This window comes from Sorghum bicolor, chromosome 4 (genome assembly GCF_000003195.3).
Source record: "Sorghum bicolor cultivar BTx623 chromosome 4, Sorghum_bicolor_NCBIv3, whole genome shotgun sequence".
In the NCBI taxonomy this organism is placed as follows: Eukaryota; Viridiplantae; Streptophyta; class Magnoliopsida; order Poales; family Poaceae; genus Sorghum; species Sorghum bicolor.
This window is the reverse complement of record NC_012873.2, coordinates 9,416,443-9,434,179: the sequence shown is the minus strand read 5'-3', so window position 1 is coordinate 9,434,179 and position 17,737 is coordinate 9,416,443. Positions and strand designations below refer to the sequence as shown.

Sequence of the window (17,737 nt, the reverse complement as noted above, 5' to 3'; positions counted from 1 at the left end):
CGTCAAGTTAATTAAGGGCATGCATTCGAGTCAGTCCTCTCTTTATTGCAACCGTTGATTAGTACAACTTGGCATGCCTGGACCTGAAAGTGCGCTCGCTCGCTCGCTGATTGGAGGTTGATGTCGTTAAGGACTTGTTTGGTTGGAGAGAGTAAAGTTTAGCGTAAATTTAATTATAAACTAATTAAATTTTAAAAATTTTTTCATAAATTATTTATTTTTATTATTTTTTAACTATATTTTTAATTTTGTAAGTAGTATATATTTAATACTTTATATATTTATTTAAATATTAAAGTTTAAACGGCACCTAAATTCTACGCGCACGCGGCCTGGGGACTGGCCGGCGGCTGACGCCCGCCACTGGCCCACTGCTGGCAGTGGCAGCTAGCCTGCCAGGCTGCCACACTAGGGACGATCGGGCTAGCCACTACCACAGCCCACAGTGCCACTGGAGACCCGGACGGAGCTAGCCACCGCCAAACTGCTGGCTAGCTGCTGCTCGCTGGTGTGCCCATGCCAAGCAACATGCAGGTCTTGTTTAGTTCTGAAAAGATTTTGGATTTTGATACTGTAGCATTTTCGTTTATTTGTGACAAATATTATTCAATTATAGACTAACTAGGATCAAAAGATTCGTCTCACGATTTCCAGCTAAACTGTGTAATTAGTTTTTGTTTTCGTCTATATTTAATGCTTCATGCATATGCCACAAGATTCGATGTGACGAGGAATCTTGAAAACTTTTTGTTTTTTGGGGTGAACTAAACAAGGCCGCAGTGTGCTAGTTGTTTTATTTGGGTGTCATATATATATATATATATATATATATATATATATATATATATATATATATATATATATATATATATATATATATAATCGATCTCTTTGGCAAGGTATGTACCGGCTTTCCGACTTTACTATTGTATCAGTACCGTAGCAAAAGCCAGTAAATTCCTTAAATCCTGGCTTCACTTTCACACGCACTTCATTGCGCATTTCTGCCCATGCATCTATCATGTGCTACGCAGAGCTGAAAACGGGTGTAAGGATCAGCTCTACGGCAAGCACGGGATATAGTGGCGAATACCGATCCAGTTGCAGCACCAACCGATGACCTGCTTGTTAATTTGGCATTTGACACGTTTCGGTGATTCGGTGCATGCATACACTTGCATCGAAGGTTCTTTTGGGCTTATCTGTCTTTAGCATTCACGAAACTGCTACTATAGTACTACTGCGTACTGCCGCCAGCAACGAACATTGCTGGTTTCCTTTGCCTGCTGTGCTGTGTGATTGGAATTGGGAACATGCATGTTGTGGACGTTCTTGACTTCTTGCTTCGCTTGTTCAGTTCCAACAATAACATGTATTCCATTCTAAAATTGTAAATCGTTTTGGTTTTTTATAGATACATAATATTTATAATATATTTACACATAACATTTATTTAGGGTCACAGAAGCTATATATAGAAAAAATAGAATAACTTGCGATTTGGAATGGAGGTGGTATTGTATAACTAAAGGAGCGTTAGTTGATCTTGCAATAATATTTTTTTATAAAACAAATCAGGTAGAAGAGCTTTCAATTATATTAAAAGAGAGATAATTCAGATTGGGAAAATAACCGAGCAACAAAGATCTCAAAAAAAGTTGAGCCGCCAGGGAACACAGCTCACAAACAGACATTACTTGTCTTCTTGACTAAAATACGATCTTATTTTATCAAAAACCAAAAAAAAATTCAAGATTCCTCATCATATCGAATTTTACGGCACATGTACGAAGCATTAAATATAGATGAAAATAAAAATTAATTATACAGTTTGTCTGTAAATCACGAGATGAATCTTTTAAACCTAATTACTTTATAATTAAACAATGTCTGTCAAATAAAAATAAAAAAGCTATAGTGTCAAAATCTAAAACCTTTTTTAGGTCTAAACAAGGCCCGTCGTCCAAATTGAAATGGTGCTTCACACGGTAGATTTAGAGAATATCTCGCATTGCAGGTTGTGGGCACACCTGTGCCACAAAACTCGCGACAGCCTGTTTGGCAACTACTTCCTCGCAAGAGAATTAGCGACGAAGATTGCTCAAGAGAGTTAAATGTCTTTCATTTAATTCGTGGAGGGAAATAAAAAAAGTTATTTTTCGTTAAGGTCTTGTTTAAACGCGTATATATTCATCTTATATGTATTAAAGTAAATTGAAATGAATTAAAATAAGTTCTATTTTAGGAGGTGTTTGGGACTGCTCTGCTCCATATTTTTCAGTTCAGCTCCATATTTTTAGCCAAACGGTTTCAACTTCACGCACTTAGTTCGAGAAAAAAGGTGGAGTTGTGAGAACACCTAAGGGGGTGTTTGGGACTGCTCCACAAACTCAACTCCACAAACTTCATCATAGAGCAGCTCCACAAAACACTAGAGTTTGTAGAGTACCTCGTGCTCTCACAACTCCACCCTTTTTCCTCGAACTAAGTGCGTGAAGCTGAAACCATTTGGCTAAAAAACATAGAGCGGAGCTGAAAAACATGGAGCAGAGCAGTCCCAAACACCCCTAAAGAGGTACTCCACAAACTTCAGTTTTTTATGGAGCTGCTCCACGGTGGAGTTTGTGGAGCAGAGTTCATGGAGCAGTCCCAAACACCCCATTAGGCCTAGTTCCAAAATTTTTTGGGAAAACAACACTGTAATATTTTCGTTTTTATTTGACAAACATTGTTCAATCATAGAGTAACTAGGCTTAAAAGATTTGTCTCGCGATTTACAGACAAACTGTGTAATTAGTTTTTATTTTTATTTGTATTTAATGTTTCATGCATGTGCCGCAAGATTCGATGTGACAGGGAATCTTGAAAAGTTTTGGGTTTTAGGGGTGAACTAAACAAGACCTTAATCTACTCCAACACATGAAACAAGACCCGAGACACAGGCCTTGTTTAGTTCACCCCGAAATTCAAAAACTTTTCAAAATTCTCCGTCACATCAAATTTTGTGGCACATGCATGAAGCACTAAATATAAACAAAAACAAAAACTAATTGCACAGTTTATCTATAATTTATGAGACGAATCTTTTGAGCCTAGTTAGTATATAGTTGGATAATAATTGTCAAATACAAACGAAAAATGCTACAGTATTAAAATCTAAAATCTTTTCACAACTAAACAAGGCCATAATTCCCACTCATCCTCTAGGGATTTGATTTGACGCTATAAACTCATACTAATCACATTCCATTCGCATAAAAAGCTCTCACACTCACAAAACAAATAAAACAAAAGATTTTTAAACTTATATACCTCTAAACTCTTGCTCTCTCCCTGTACCAAACGTGTTGCCGATGCAGGTTGCGCTGTGTTTATTTTGAGTTTTTTCTCTTCTTATGAGTGTCCAAAACATTGTTACAGGTAAAAGCCTTCCTTTCATTCTAATATCTTCTCTATATGCAACTAAGGTCAGTCTCAATGCATAGTTTTATGACACAGTTACCAAGACTATAAACTAGGTAATCGAGCTATATAAGTTTTACGGGGATGAAACTCCTCTCTCATCTGATGAAACTCCTTCATTTAATGACTTTGCCAAGTCAACGATTTTGCTTATATGACATTTTATTTAATGTGCATGACACTATCATAAAACATGCATTGAGACTAGCTAACAAATGTCAAAATAATAGAATCCGACAAACTCATGCCCTGTAGACTCGTACGTATTACCCAGGAGGACGAAAAGGGTCCCACCTAGTAACTCTTCGAGCGATTGTTGCACGGGCTTCCACCTCGCTCGCTCTAAGAGCAACTCCAAGAGAAGAGCTATTCATGTCATGTATTCTATATTTGGCTATTTTGGGAGAGAAAAGAGAGTCCAACAGTTATTGTATTTGGTTTGCTAAAATAGCAAGTCATCTATCCCGGAGTTTTCGCTTGGTAAATATAGCTTGCATGTCCCGCTAGCCATATGATTTGCCGTATAGAAAGACTGTTGGAGATTTTTGTTTTTTTACATAATTTTCTATTTTAGAGATTGGCTAAATCTTGAATTTAGCCATTCATTTTTATCAACTCTCTTGGAGTTGCTTGTAGGGAAAAATAAAATCACGGAATCACTCGCATGGAAGGCAGGAAAAAAATAATGAAATCTTATCGACCCCACTAATTATGCTGCCCCACTAAGGTTAGTATCAATGTAAATTTTATAGAAGTGTCATACACATTAAATAAAATGTTAGTATGTTACATCGGTAGAAATAGGATTTTTCATGTATTGAGGAGGAGAGTAAATGGAAATATTTTATGGGCACGAAACGAATGATTTGTTATTTCTAAAATGTTGGAAACCATATGAAATAACGCATTGAGAAACTTTAGTTCGTTTCATCCTACGTGTGAGAAAGACATCAGTGAGACCCACAATAGGCTAAAATAACTCTATGAAACTATATCGATAAAACTATACAGTGAGAGATACCCGTTTCGTATTAAGTTTCACATCTTAAAAACTAAGAGGTAAAACTTGCATTAAGACTCTTCTAATTGCACGGTAATAATGCATTACTATGACCATTGCCGCCGCAGCATATGTACGAGGACCCTGATTCCTGATTCTGACAACCGGCAAGCTACTTTTTTATATTTTTTTTGAAAAGATCAAAACAATTGAAGTAGAAGCATTGCATGTACTGTACCTATGTGTTAATAGACGAAGGCTGTGTTTAGTTTCCTCATAATTTAAAAACTTTTCAAAATTTCTCATTATATCGAATCTTGTGGAACATTTATAGAGCATTAAATATAGATTAAAAAATAAATAATTTCACATTTAGATTAGAAATCACTAGAGAAATCTTTCGAGTCCAGTTAGTCTATGATTAGATAATAATTATCAAATAAAGTGCTACAGTTTCAAAATCTTAAAACATTTCGGATGTAAACGAGGCCGAAATGGTAAAATGAGCCCATGGGCCCAGACAGGGTCGACCAGCCCATCAGCTGGTGACCGTCTGGTCCGTCCGGTGATGGTGCTTCCTTGGTTCTGCACAAAAAAAAGTACTAGCACCTTGGCTGCTTTTCACCCTGCTACGCACCCAACCAGAGACCGACGCGCAGCCCCCACCAAACCGACTCGAAGGCACGGGCCCACATCCGAATACCAACCTTCAACCCAGCCGCACCCCGTCGTCTCCCCGACTCGAATTGGGGATCTGACGCACGAGCACAAAGCCGCGGCCCCAACCCGACCAAAACCTAGCCAGAGGCTCCCGCCGCCGCCTCCCCGCCCGCCCGCCCGCCCGCCGGCCGCGATGTACAACGGCATCGGGCTGCAGACCGCGCGGGGGTCGGGCACCAACGGGTACGTCCAGACCAACAAGTTCTTCATCAAGCCCCGCACCACCTCCGGCGGGGGGCCGCCGGGCGGGCCACACAGGCCGCCGCTCCACGACGCCGCGGATGGCGGCGGCGGGCTCGGCGGGATGCGCAAGCCCAACAAGGAGATCCTCGAGCACGACCGCAAGCGCCAGGTCGAGCTCAAGCTGCTCGTCCTCAGGGACGCGCTCGAGGAGCGGGATACACCGAGGGCGAGATCGAGGAGCGCGTCGAGGAGGCGCGCAACGCCGCGGAGGCAGAGGCCGCCGCGGCCGCCGCAGCGGAGGAGGCAGGGATGGGTCCCGGCGCCGGGCGACCGCCTCTACCTGGCGGCAGAGGGTATGGATTTGTTGGCGTCTTGTTGGTTTTGGTCAGTTGACAATTTTCGTGTTAGGTTTCAGACTTATGGTGTCTCATCATAGGTTTTGGCCAGTTGTTTATTTTCGTGTTTATATAGGTTTAGATTGCTGCAGATAAGGCTACATGTCAATTATCTAGCAAGACCTAGGTATAGTGGCTTCTATATTAGTTTTGGGAGGTTTCTTCATATTTGAAGTGTGAAAGCTAGTTCTTAAAGTGCGATCCCATATTTGAAATTCACGTTCTGTTTATATGTGCTTGCATTTGTCCATCGTTAGGACCATATAATCATTAATCAGTCCCTAGCTTTGCACATATGGGAAGTCTGGCTTTCTAAAGTTGTGTAACTTTCTGCCTATTATACGTTCTCCACCATAGAATTACATATTGATGGATTGGATAGATGGTAAGATTCTTGCAGTTCTTTCATGTAGTTTGTTTTAGATAGATGGATGCCTATCCTTAGTTTTTCCTGAGTTTGTCATCTCTTTTATTATATAGAAACAAAATTGTTGCTTGCAGCTGGTTCTGTATGCGAATTGTGGTAGCTCCTGTTTATATTATTAATGCGTTTGCCATGTGCATGGTGTGATTCATCAGTTTCTAGCTTTGGATGTGGAGAGTTTGCTGCATGCCATGATTTCATTCATTCCTATGCAGATGTGGGGAAGTCTGTCATTTTGTAATGGTTGATTTTCTGTCCATTCTCTTTTTCTGTTGGATGGCGGATGATATACAATAGAAGATGACCACACTACTTTCACGTAGCCTTTTCTTTTTAGTTGGATGCCTCCATTTAGTTTCTGAGATTGTATCACCATTTGAAAATGAAATTATTGTTTCTGATAAACATTTAGTCTCTCGATTTTTTTTGGTATCTAAATTCTTCTTGTGTTTTTAATAATCTAAATTCTGATCCTAAGTTGCCATATTTTTCTCAGGTTTACAGACACACAGAGCCACCATGTTGCTGCAAGGAAGGAGAAACAGCTTGAGACTCTGAGGGCTGCTTTAGGGCTGGACGTTGAGGATGCTAAGAAGAAGGGGGATGTAGAAAGTGATGTAGAATCTGGGGAGCTTGTTCCTGGTAAGTATTATGAGGAACTGGATACTGCTTGGCAAAAGGATAGCAAGGATTCAAAGGATGCAAAGAAGAGCAAGAAGAAAAAAGAGAGTGACAAAAGGAGCCGACACAAAAGTTCAAGAAAGAGCAAGTATGACTCGGACTCAGATGATGATCATGACACAAAAACAAAAAGGAAGAGTTCTCGCCATGATTCAGAAGATGGTTCAGAGACTGATTATGATGAGAAGAAGGAAAAGAAACACAAGAAGAAACCTCGTCTTGGTTCAGATGATGATTCTGAAAATGATCGGAAGAATGCCAAGCGTGTAAAGAACTCTCGTCATGATTCTGAGTCTGATACAGATAGTGGCTATGGCAAGAATAAAGCCAAACATGCAAAGAATGATCGAGGTGAAAGAAAGAAGATACCAATGAAGAACTCTCGTCATGATTCCGAGTCTGATACAGATAGTGGCTATGGCAAGAAGAAAACCGAACATGCAAGGAATGATAGGGGTGAGAGAAAGAAGATGCCAGTAAAGAGTTCTCGTCATGATTCTGAATCTGACACAGATAGTGAATATGGCAAGAAGAAAATGGAACATGCAAAGAGCGAACGCGATGAGAGAAAGAAGGTACCAGTGAAGAGCTCTCATCATGATTCTGACTCTGATACAGATAGTGGCTATGGCAAGAAGAAAGTGGAACATGCAAAGAATGAACGTGATAAGAGAAACAAGATACCGGTGAAGAGCTCTCGCCATGATTCGGAGTCTGATACAGATAGTGACTATGGCAAGAAGAAAATGGAACATGCAAAGAATGAACGCGATGAGAGAAAGAAGGTACCCGTGAAGAGCTCTCGTCATGATTCTGAGTCTGATACAGATAGTGACTATGGCAAGAAGAAAATGGAACATGCAAAGAATGAACGTGATGAGAGAAAGAAGGTACCAGTGAAGAGCTCTCGTCATGATTCTGAGTCTGATACAGATAGTGACTATAGGAAGAAGAAAGTAGAACATGCTAAGGGCATTCGTGATGAGAGAAAGATGCCAGTGGGAACCTCTCGTCATGATTCCGATTCTGTTACAGATAATAATGGAAAAAACAAGATACCAGTGCAAAGCTCTCGTCATTACATTGAGGATGAGAAGCCTAGACAGAGAAAGTATAACCATGGCTCTCGGGCTTCTGAGGATGAGAAGCCTAGAAAGTACAAGGAAAGCTTTCGCCATGACTCAGATTCAGATGATTATTCCCGTGTTAAGGAAAGACAACTGAATGCTGCAGTGTTGAAAAAGGATGTGCAAGAGAAAAGAAAAATAGCTAGCTCAAGTGAGAGTTCAGATTTCAGCAGCAGCCTCAGCAGCAGTGATTCTGACATCAGTGCAGATAGCTACGAGGAACAGAAAAGGAGTGCTGGAGGGAGAAGAAATGAGCTGACTACACAAAGGCAGAAAGAGGAGGAAAGAAAAGAGCTTGAAAAGCAAGTAGAGAGGAAAGAGCTGGAGAAGCAAAAACAAAGGGAGGAAGAGAGGATGGAGATGGAGAAGAAAAGGCAACAAGAGAGGGAGGAAGAGAGACAGAGGGGGAGAGAGCAATATGGAAGGAAAGGCAGAAATGATGTGGAGAGAGACAACAAAAGGAAACTGATAGATGATCGATATGATCCAAATTCAAGTGGAGTTAGAGAAGAGGGATACAAAGACCGTCAGAACAGAGATGACAATAGATGGCAGGAAGAGCGAGTTAGAGAAGAGGGATACAAAGACCGTCAGAACAGAGATGACAATAGATGGCAGGAAGAGCATGGTCGACACAGTAGATATATGGATAGTCACGATTCCAAGAGGTCAAGGCGTGATGATGACTTACATTACCATTCAAGGAGGGATTATGAACAACGTTATTCTAGAGATGAACATAGAGACAGAAGGCGTCACTAAATGTAAGGTATATCAACCACCCCACTGTAACTCCCATTGACATACCTGGTGCTTGCATTGTTGTAGATGAGCTCATGTTTTTTTTGTTATATACCAAATCATACAACCAGTCTACATTGAGCTCTAGGGTTATAGAAGCTGTGCATATCTGTGTATGTTATGAACTCCAAATATGTTTTGGATGCTACATGCCTACATTTTGGTACATCATCCTTTTGTTTGTGTCAAATTAATTGCTTGTATGCAAATATATACATTTATCTCACCATACTCTATGCCTTATGTGCAGCCATATTGGTGAAGAGAGCAACGCATCTTGAAGAATACCCGTTCTAGTTGGACTTGTTCTCAGTTCTCACCCATAATTTTCAGCCCTGGATCTTTTCTGCGGTAGCAAGACCACCCATCAGTACCCCCGCTGCAGCATTAAGCTTTGTTTTTGTTTGTATCATACTTTTTGTTTTATTATTACGCGAAGAACAAAATCTCCAATATGTAATGTGTTGTGGCACAGACATGAATGGCAGAATGTTTGTTGGAAATTGTGGTACGCCTGTTGCCAGTTGTCTTTATAGCTTTACATATATTTGATGAGCTCCAGGTTTTTCAAAATTTTGGTTTGCCTGTTAGGGTTTTTTTTTTTTTTTTGACAAGGATTTGCCTGTTAGGGTTCATCTCATGTTTCATATGTGCTGCTCAAGCCTTTTAAGGTTTAGATAAGCCTTGATGTTTGCAGCCTACTTTATGAGTAGATTACAAAAACAGCACCAAGTTTAATACTCCTTCCGTTCCAAATTATAAGTCATTCCAAGAATCTTAGAGAGTCAAAGTATTTTCAAGTTTGATAAAAAATATAGAGAGAAATATAAAGATTTATGTCATAAAATAGGTACACTATAAAATTATAACGAATAAAGAATCTAACGATACTTGGTTGTTACTAAAAATGTTATTATTTTGCTATATAAATTTGGTTAAACTTGAAAAAACTTTGATTCTCCAAAATTTTTAGAATGACTTATAATTTGGGACGGAGCGAGTACGTGCTACTATATTTCAAATAGGAACCAAGCATTAAAGAAAAAGATGAGAAGAAAAAGATGAGAAGAGAATATTTACGGTTCCTTTGTATAGTCTTGAAAACATAAATCCCATACAACCTGCAGTGTTGCCTGCTGCCGCCTAGGCCTCTTGCTGCCGCTGCTGCTGAGGCCTGCTGCTGCTACCTAGCGCCTAGCATGGTGGTGCTGCAAATGTATACAGGTGCTGGTCCCATTCACTCTAAAGGCACTCACAATGCAAGACTCTATCACAGAGTCCAAGACACTTAATTACATATTATTTATGGTATTTTGCTGACGTGGCAGCATATTTATTGAAGAAAGAGGTAGAAAAAATAAGACTCCAAGTCTTATTTAGACTCCAAGTCCACATTGTTCGAGGTAATAAATAACTTTAGACTCTATGATAGAGTCTGCATTGCCCTAACTGCTGCTACCTAGCGCCTAGCATGGTGGTGCTGCAAATGTATACAGGTGGTGGTCCCATTCACTCTAACTCGCACGCATCTATTTAGGCCTTGTTTAGTTCGTGAGATCAAAAGTTGTTTTTTTTTGTACTATACCAATTTTATTTGTATTTGGTAATTATTATCTAATCATAGATTAATTAAACTTAAAAAATTCATCTCGCAAATTACGAACATACTGTATAATTAGTTTTTTATTTTATTTATATTCAATGTTTCATACATATGCCAAGATTCGATATGACGGGAAATCTTGAAAATTTTTTAGATTTGAGGGTGAACTAAACAAGACCTTAGATCTATTTTTTTTATTTTGACACTATAACACTTTCGTTTGTATTTGATAATTATTGTTCAACCATGGACTAAATAGGCTCAAAAGATTCGTCTCACAAATTATAGATAACCATGCAAAGTTATTTTTTATCTATATTTAACGCTTCATGCATGTGTGTGAAGGAGAATCTTGAAAAAAAGTTGGATTTTGGGATGAACTAAACAAGGCCTTAGGCTTGGTTTAGATTCAAAAAGTTTTTGAATTTAACACTAGCATTTTCGTTCAAAAAGTTTTGGACTAACTAGGCTCAAAAAATTCGTTTCGCAAATTACAGATAAACTATATAATTAGTTATTCTATTATCTATACAAATATTGTCTAATCATAGACTAATTAAGCTTAAAAAATCCGTCTCGCAAATTACAGACAAACTATGCAAAGTTATTTTTTAATCTATATTTAATGCTCTATATATGTGCAACCTGTTCTTAAAGACTTATATAAGATTATATTAATATTTAATTATCACAGTTGTAATATAGGTTCTTACATTATAGATAATTGAAGTTTATACTTTAGCTCCACATTCAAAGTTACAGCTAACTATCTATCTTTTGTGAACTCCCTCGTACATATGTTATTATAATATTTTGTGTTGCAACGCACAGACATTTACATAGTAATAATAATAAAAGTTGTTTCTGTCTTTGTGCTCGATCGATTTTCTCAATCCCGACGGCATGGTGCACAATGTTACGGATGAACAGAATGAACATGGATGTGGTGTCCAAAAACACCAAACACGTTTCCGGGTGCTTTAACAATATATTCTCTCCGTTTTAAAATAAGTGTCGTTTTTGCTTTCCGAGAAATAACTTTAACTAAATATATAGTAAAAAATATTAATATTTATAGTACATAATTAGTATCATTAGAAATATCTTCAAATCTAGTTTTTAACAAAATTATTTAGAGATACAAATATTGCACGTATTTTCTATAAATTGAGTTAAACTTGTGGCACGGAAACCTAAAACGACACTCTTTTTAGGTCAGAGGAGTATTAACTCCGTCCCAAAATGGAAGACCCTATGTCCCAAAAATCCAAATTCATACCTAAGGTGTCATCTATTTTAGAACGCATGGAAACAATAAAATTAATTATGTCAAATATATCCGCGACACAAATATGTCAACAATGTAATTTTGTTTTCATTTATCTCCATACAAACGAGCAACCAAAAATCACCAAAACGAGAACATGGTGTCAAGGCAAGAAGACCCAGGAACTTGATCGTACCTTTTCATTCATCTTAAGGGAAAAGTCATAGAGAACGCAAGGGGTGTACACCAGCAGAGTCATGACCCATAACAGTTTTACATTGTAACGGTGTGGTGTTCTCACGGCATTATTGCCTATATACTTGACAACAGAAGGCCTACAACTCCAAAAAGCTAAGCACCTGTGGCCTTTCCAAGCACAAAAGTGGTCGCTGTTTATTGAGTATATGCCGGTGTGTTTATATGCAGCAGCTATTCTACAGGGCAGAACCAGCACGGCGGCGCCTAGTTGCGTTTGAGGTGGCAATCTGGCCGAGTTCCTCACTCTGGCTTGGCAGCACTCGTTCTCTGACTGGGGTATAATGCCTCAGCCAGGCGCCGGTGTATACCTGGAGAAATAACAGAACATCGTCAGCTGAAGAAATTGTATGGAAGTAGGTAAAAATCTGATCTCAAGCTACTTGTACCACAAAATTTCTTACAACCAGCATGTGAGCATAGATGTTGAGTGGGAATATTCGCTCTAATAATTTTGAAATATATGACAAAAATAAAGTTAAATGGAGAAAACAGTACTGGATAATGTTTTCCCTTTCTAGTTTCTACTGACCTGTTGGGGCCTCATAATCTTAGTGTCGGGATCATCGAGTGACTCTTTCCAATGTGCTAGCCAGCCAGCCATGCGAGGAATGGCAAACAGCACAGGGAAAAATTCTGTAGGGAATCCCATCGCCCTGGAAACCAATACAGTAACAGTAAAACTACCATAATACCAAGGGGAGGAAAAGAAAGAAAATCAGGTGTCGCTCCCAACCAAAGTACCTATAAATTAACCCAGAGTAGAAGTCCACGTTTGGATATAGCTTCCTCTTGACAAAATATTCATCTGACAGTGCTGCCTTTTCTAGAGCAATGGCCACCTGACATGACATAAGGAAAAGTAAAATGTAAGACGACCCAGTTAGTTTTGCCAAGGCACTCTTGTAGTTGCACATCCTTATTGTCTATTATCCCCATTTTACTGCAGAATTCTTGGAATTCTCTTTTCCTTGAGCAGAACTTTTCATTTATGAGATGGAAAATAATTAAGTAGCAAAATGGACAATTGTAACCACTTAAGAGTATACCAGCATTGCTTGTGGCCAGTATACCGTTGTGACTTGTGAATGGTTCCATCATTTTGAAACCATGACCATACAGCATCTATTAGACACTACACTAGGGGAGATAAAATGTTCAACAGTTTTCTATTTTAGATCTTCAATGCAAAGTAACCTGTGATATATCTTACTCATTCTAAAAATTCAATTTTCTACCTCAGAAAAAAGCTTTATACTGCATCGTTTGCAAGATTACACATGACAAAGTAACTGTTTACCACCTATGTACAGTCAGAAACTCTTAACTGGTTACTACACATTGCCAGAAAAGCTCAAACCACAATACAACTAACTCTAAAAAAAGGTTAATCCAGAAAACATTTCCTGTCTACGATCAAAGCACATGGGAAACCAACCTCAATAAGTGGATCCCGTCCAACAATTGAGAACACCTCCTCTGACAATTTCCTGATGACTTTAGCACGAGGGTCATAGTTCTTGTACACACGGTGCCCAAAACCTGACATCTTCCTCTTCCTAGAAAATGAACAAATGAATCTTGTAATAACAATGTCAAAAGCGTATAAAAGGGCAACAACAAACTGAGTATCTCCACCTGAATATAGATCATGTGGAAGCTATATGTTACCTGTTCTTTACTCCTTCAATGAAATCTGGAATATTCTCCACACTTCCAATCTCATTTAACATTTTCAGTACTGCCTGGCATACAGGATAACATATTCTTAGTGAACAGCTTAAGCAAGGACTCCTTAACCTCTAAAAGCAACAGCTAGACAAGTGTCACCCTATTGCTAGCTGTGTTTTCAGGTCGTCCGATTAATCACGATTAATCGTCCTGGTCGGTCAGGAGTGCTCGATTAGGAGATCCGACCCGACCAGGTCGACCAGAAACCTGGTCGTCCGATTAGTCGTCCACTTATCGTGATTAATCGTCCGATTAGGACATGGGTGACCAGGTTGTGTGCTCTATTTTTGGGCTTTTTTGACTCGGCAGATATGTGGGGGGTATGGAGATGCTGTTGGTTATCCCAGTTCTCCAAAAATAGTTAAGAAGGAGATGTTGGTTTACATCAAAAAGAGTTGAAGATGAAGAGGAATGTTGGTTTACAGTAATGCAGTCTTGATGCTTCCTTTATTGTGTATAATATAGTGTATATATAGAGGTATATATATAGGTCGACCAGCTGATATGCCTGGACGACCAGGGGGACGACCAGGGTCGATTAATCGACCTGGTCGCTGATTAATCGCGATTAATCGCATGGTCGGTCCCAGGTCGACCAGGGTCGACCAGCCGACCAGAAAACATTTAGGATCTTGGGTCTTTTTGCTTTGACAAAGGACGTAAAAAAATTATCATGCTTGATTATACAAAAAGGGGGAAAAGGTATAAATGAGCTCAAAAAGGATAATCACTCTGTTTCAAATTAGTTGCCATTTTAGATTGTCCTAAGTCGAACGTTTATATCTCTGGCCATCAATTCCTATAAATTCATATAGTCTTAACAAACATGCAAATTTTAAGTATTTCCCATAGTGAATCTAAAAACATAAATCTTATGATATAAGCTATATGAAAGTCTGATGGTCAAAGATAGAAAGGTTTGATTTTGGACAAAGCAAGAGTGACAACTAATATGAAACAGAGGGAGACCTCATCCCACTAAAGGTACTCCCTCTGCTTCATACTCGTTGTCACTCTCACTTTATCCAAAGTCAACTTTTCTATCATTGATGATAGAAAAGAAATGACAGATGAAGTAAGTTAAGTAATTTCTTAGCTTTTATGCTCACTATGACTTACCTCATTTGCACCGCCATGCAGAGGACCATATAGAGCTCCAACACCACCAGAAAGAGCAGTGAAGACATCCACACCACTATAGACATAATATAGCTCATTAGGAAATTGTTCCTTACTGTTTGGAGGTAAAATTAGGAAGTGATTTACCTTGAAGCAAGGTGCCTAACAGCAGCTGTAGAGCAGTTCATTTCATGTTCAGCATGCAGAATAAACAGGATGTCTAGAGCTCGAGCAAGTCGAGGATTTGGTTTATATGATTTGTTACCCCTGCCAAATTAATTTTCTTTAGAAAACATAAATCAACGTACAGCCACAGAATTGAACTGTTTGTTTAGTTGAATGGATGAAAATAATCATACTTGGCATAATCAAAATACAGAGTTCATAATATTCAAGGTGAAACAACTTACAAAGAGTCCAGCATGTACAAGAAGTTCTCTGAATAAGATAGAGTATTTGAAGGAAGGATGGGAGGCCTTCCTGCTAATCTCAAGTAGGCAGCAGCTGCTATTGTTGGTGCCTGAACAAGCCAAATGCATACAAAAATCAAGGTAAGATTCTTTTAAATTTGCAAGATCTCAAGTTGTTTGCTACTATGGAACATATTACTTGATTGGATGAGTACCTAAGAATTATAGCATTAACTAAAGGAACTAGATAACCAGGCATACCTTCCCAAGTACTCGGACAATTTGTTTATCCCTCACCTGCTTTGACTTATAAAGATCTTGACCCTACATAAGCAGAATATGTGTTCAAAACAATTAAATTCAAATATAAAAATCTGTCAGAGTTCAAATTTCCAGTTAATTGTGTCACAGAAAGTTGATCTAGTTGAATAATCATCTGGCTCAATTGGTGTGTTTAGGCGGTACTTACTTTAAGAGCAGGGTTTGCATCCGGATGGAAGACAGAAAGGGTGCTCATTGCGCTGGCAAGGACACCCATGGGGTGAGCATCATGGGGCATCGATTGTATGATATCCTGAACACATAAAAAAAAATTAGAAACTTTACATTTCAATCCATGCCAAACTGAAAAAATTGTATTCATAGGGGAAAATGGTAATAAAGCATACCAACAGTCCTTGAGGAACAGCAGAATGCTGAGAAATAGCGAATTCCCAGCTTGCCAATTGGCTCTGAGTAGGCAGATTCCCATACACTGAATACAATATTATGTAAGTTAATAACCAAACAATTTCAATCGGTTGCGATGATAAATAACAGGACAGCAAAGTCAGTATCACTTACTTAAAAGGTACGCCACCTCAACAAACGAACTGCTTTCAGCCAACTCTTCGATTGGATAACCCCTGTAGCGAAGGATTCCCTCGTCCCCATCGATGTAGCAGATGGTGGAGCGAACAGGGGCAGTGTTAAGATAACCAGGATCATAAATCTTAAGACCCTTGTCATCCTTACCAGCGGTAATCTGCAGCATATTTCGGTAAGGATAAACATCTTAGTTTCTAGCGGGTCCTCTATCATCGCAAACGAAACATGGCGGAAAGTAAAGTGTTTATCTTAGGTTTCTACAGGGCAACTTCAGCATATTACAGGCTACAGGGCAACTTCAGGCAGACCTAAAAATTCAGCACCTAATTCAACAAACTTGGGCCATCAATCATGATTCCTACAAACTGACAATTCGCACAGCCTGTTCCGGCAGCAACCCAGCCTACATGACAACAGAAATCGCATCCTAAACGTCAAGCCCCCCGTGGATCACGGCACGGCGCGACCGCCGGAACCGTCAATCCGCGCTCGCTGCTCAGTACCTTCTTGAAGTCGGTGGCGCGCACGGTGCCGTCCTCGGAGACCTTGACCTCGTGCCGCTTCCCGGTCCTCCCGTCCACCACGGCGAGCGCGCCGGCGCGGGGCCCGGGCGCCGCCGCGGACACCGGCGACCTCTCCAGCCCCGCCGCCTCCCCTGCCACCGCGCCACCGGCGCGGAGGTGGGAGGAGAGCACGGCGAGGCGGCCCCGCGCGGGGTCGGCGCGATCCATGGCGCGGCGGCGCGGGATCGAGTTGGTCGGTGGGAGAAGGGAGCAGGAGGCCGAGCAGAGGGGAGAGGGGAGGAAGAGCAGAAGTGGTGGTTGCTTGGACGCTTTGGCTTCGCGCAATTCGATGCGTCTGCTCGTTTATTGACGTGATGATTTTGCTGCTTGGAGTCGTGCGAAGGTGAGACTCGTGCGTGTGGGCTTATCGTGATCCAGCTCTGCTTCCACGTCACGCGTGAGTTAGGCCTTAGGAGGTTATAAAAAGTTTTTTTAGTACTGTAGTATTTTTATTTTGTAATTATTATTTAATTATAGACTACTTAGGCTAATTCGTCTCGCAAATTATAATTAAATTGTACAATTAGTTATCTTTTTTTTAAATTTTGGTTTTGGGGAGTGTAGCACTTTCGTTTTTATTTGACAAATATTGTTCAATCATGAACTAAGCTCAAAAGATTCATCTCGCGATTTACAGTCAAATTGTACAATTAGTTTTTATTTTTATCTATATTTAATGCTCTATGCATGTGCCGCAAGATTCGATGTGATGAGGAAATCTTGCAAAGTTTTTAGTTTTTGGGTAGACTAAACAATGCCTTAATGTTCCATACATGTGCCGCAAGATTCGATGTGACGGAAAATCTTAAAAACTTTTTAGATTTTGGGTGAACTAAGCAAGGCCTTAGCTTCCAATTCAAACTTTGGATTTTTTGAAGAGATGACCTTAAGTTAGGAGTTTCAGTACAATTTACTAGTGAGCTAGCTCATAGTTAACTATATTAAGTTGTTATTAGCTGGTTTAGCAATTAGTAGGATAATTGTTAGTCTGATAATTAGCTAATAATTAGCTAAACTGTTAGCTAGATCCATTTGATCTAAAGGAGCTATAGCTAACTATTAGTTTTATAATCCAAAAATGATCTTAGACAAATTAACGGGAAGATTACTACATCTCGGATAATAGCAA

At 39.6% G+C, this 17,737-nt stretch overlaps 1 protein-coding gene and 1 pseudogene across 2 annotated transcripts; one reads left to right on the top strand and one right to left on the bottom strand.

Annotated features, from left to right (window-relative positions):
- On the top strand, positions 5,253–9,326 carry LOC8073812 (annotated as a pseudogene).
- Positions 11,827–16,918, bottom strand: LOC8073811 (citrate synthase, glyoxysomal). Of its 2 annotated transcripts, XM_021459902.1 has the most exons (14): positions 16,771–16,916; positions 16,549–16,647; positions 16,022–16,202; positions 15,847–15,932; positions 15,648–15,752; positions 15,440–15,502; positions 15,179–15,288; positions 14,916–15,035; positions 14,769–14,844; positions 13,590–13,663; positions 13,357–13,477; positions 12,663–12,760; positions 12,451–12,574; positions 11,827–12,229 (listed from the first exon to the last, which is right to left on the bottom strand). In XM_021459902.1, the coding sequence occupies exons 1-14, from the start codon at positions 16,774–16,776 to the stop codon at positions 12,098–12,100; spliced, it is 1,395 nt and encodes a 464-aa protein (XP_021315577.1). In that variant the 5' UTR covers positions 16,777–16,916; the 3' UTR covers positions 11,827–12,097. The 2 variants fall into 2 exon arrangements, with proteins under 2 accessions (XP_021315577.1, XP_002451828.1); XM_002451783.2 differs by having other exon boundaries at positions 16,549–16,918.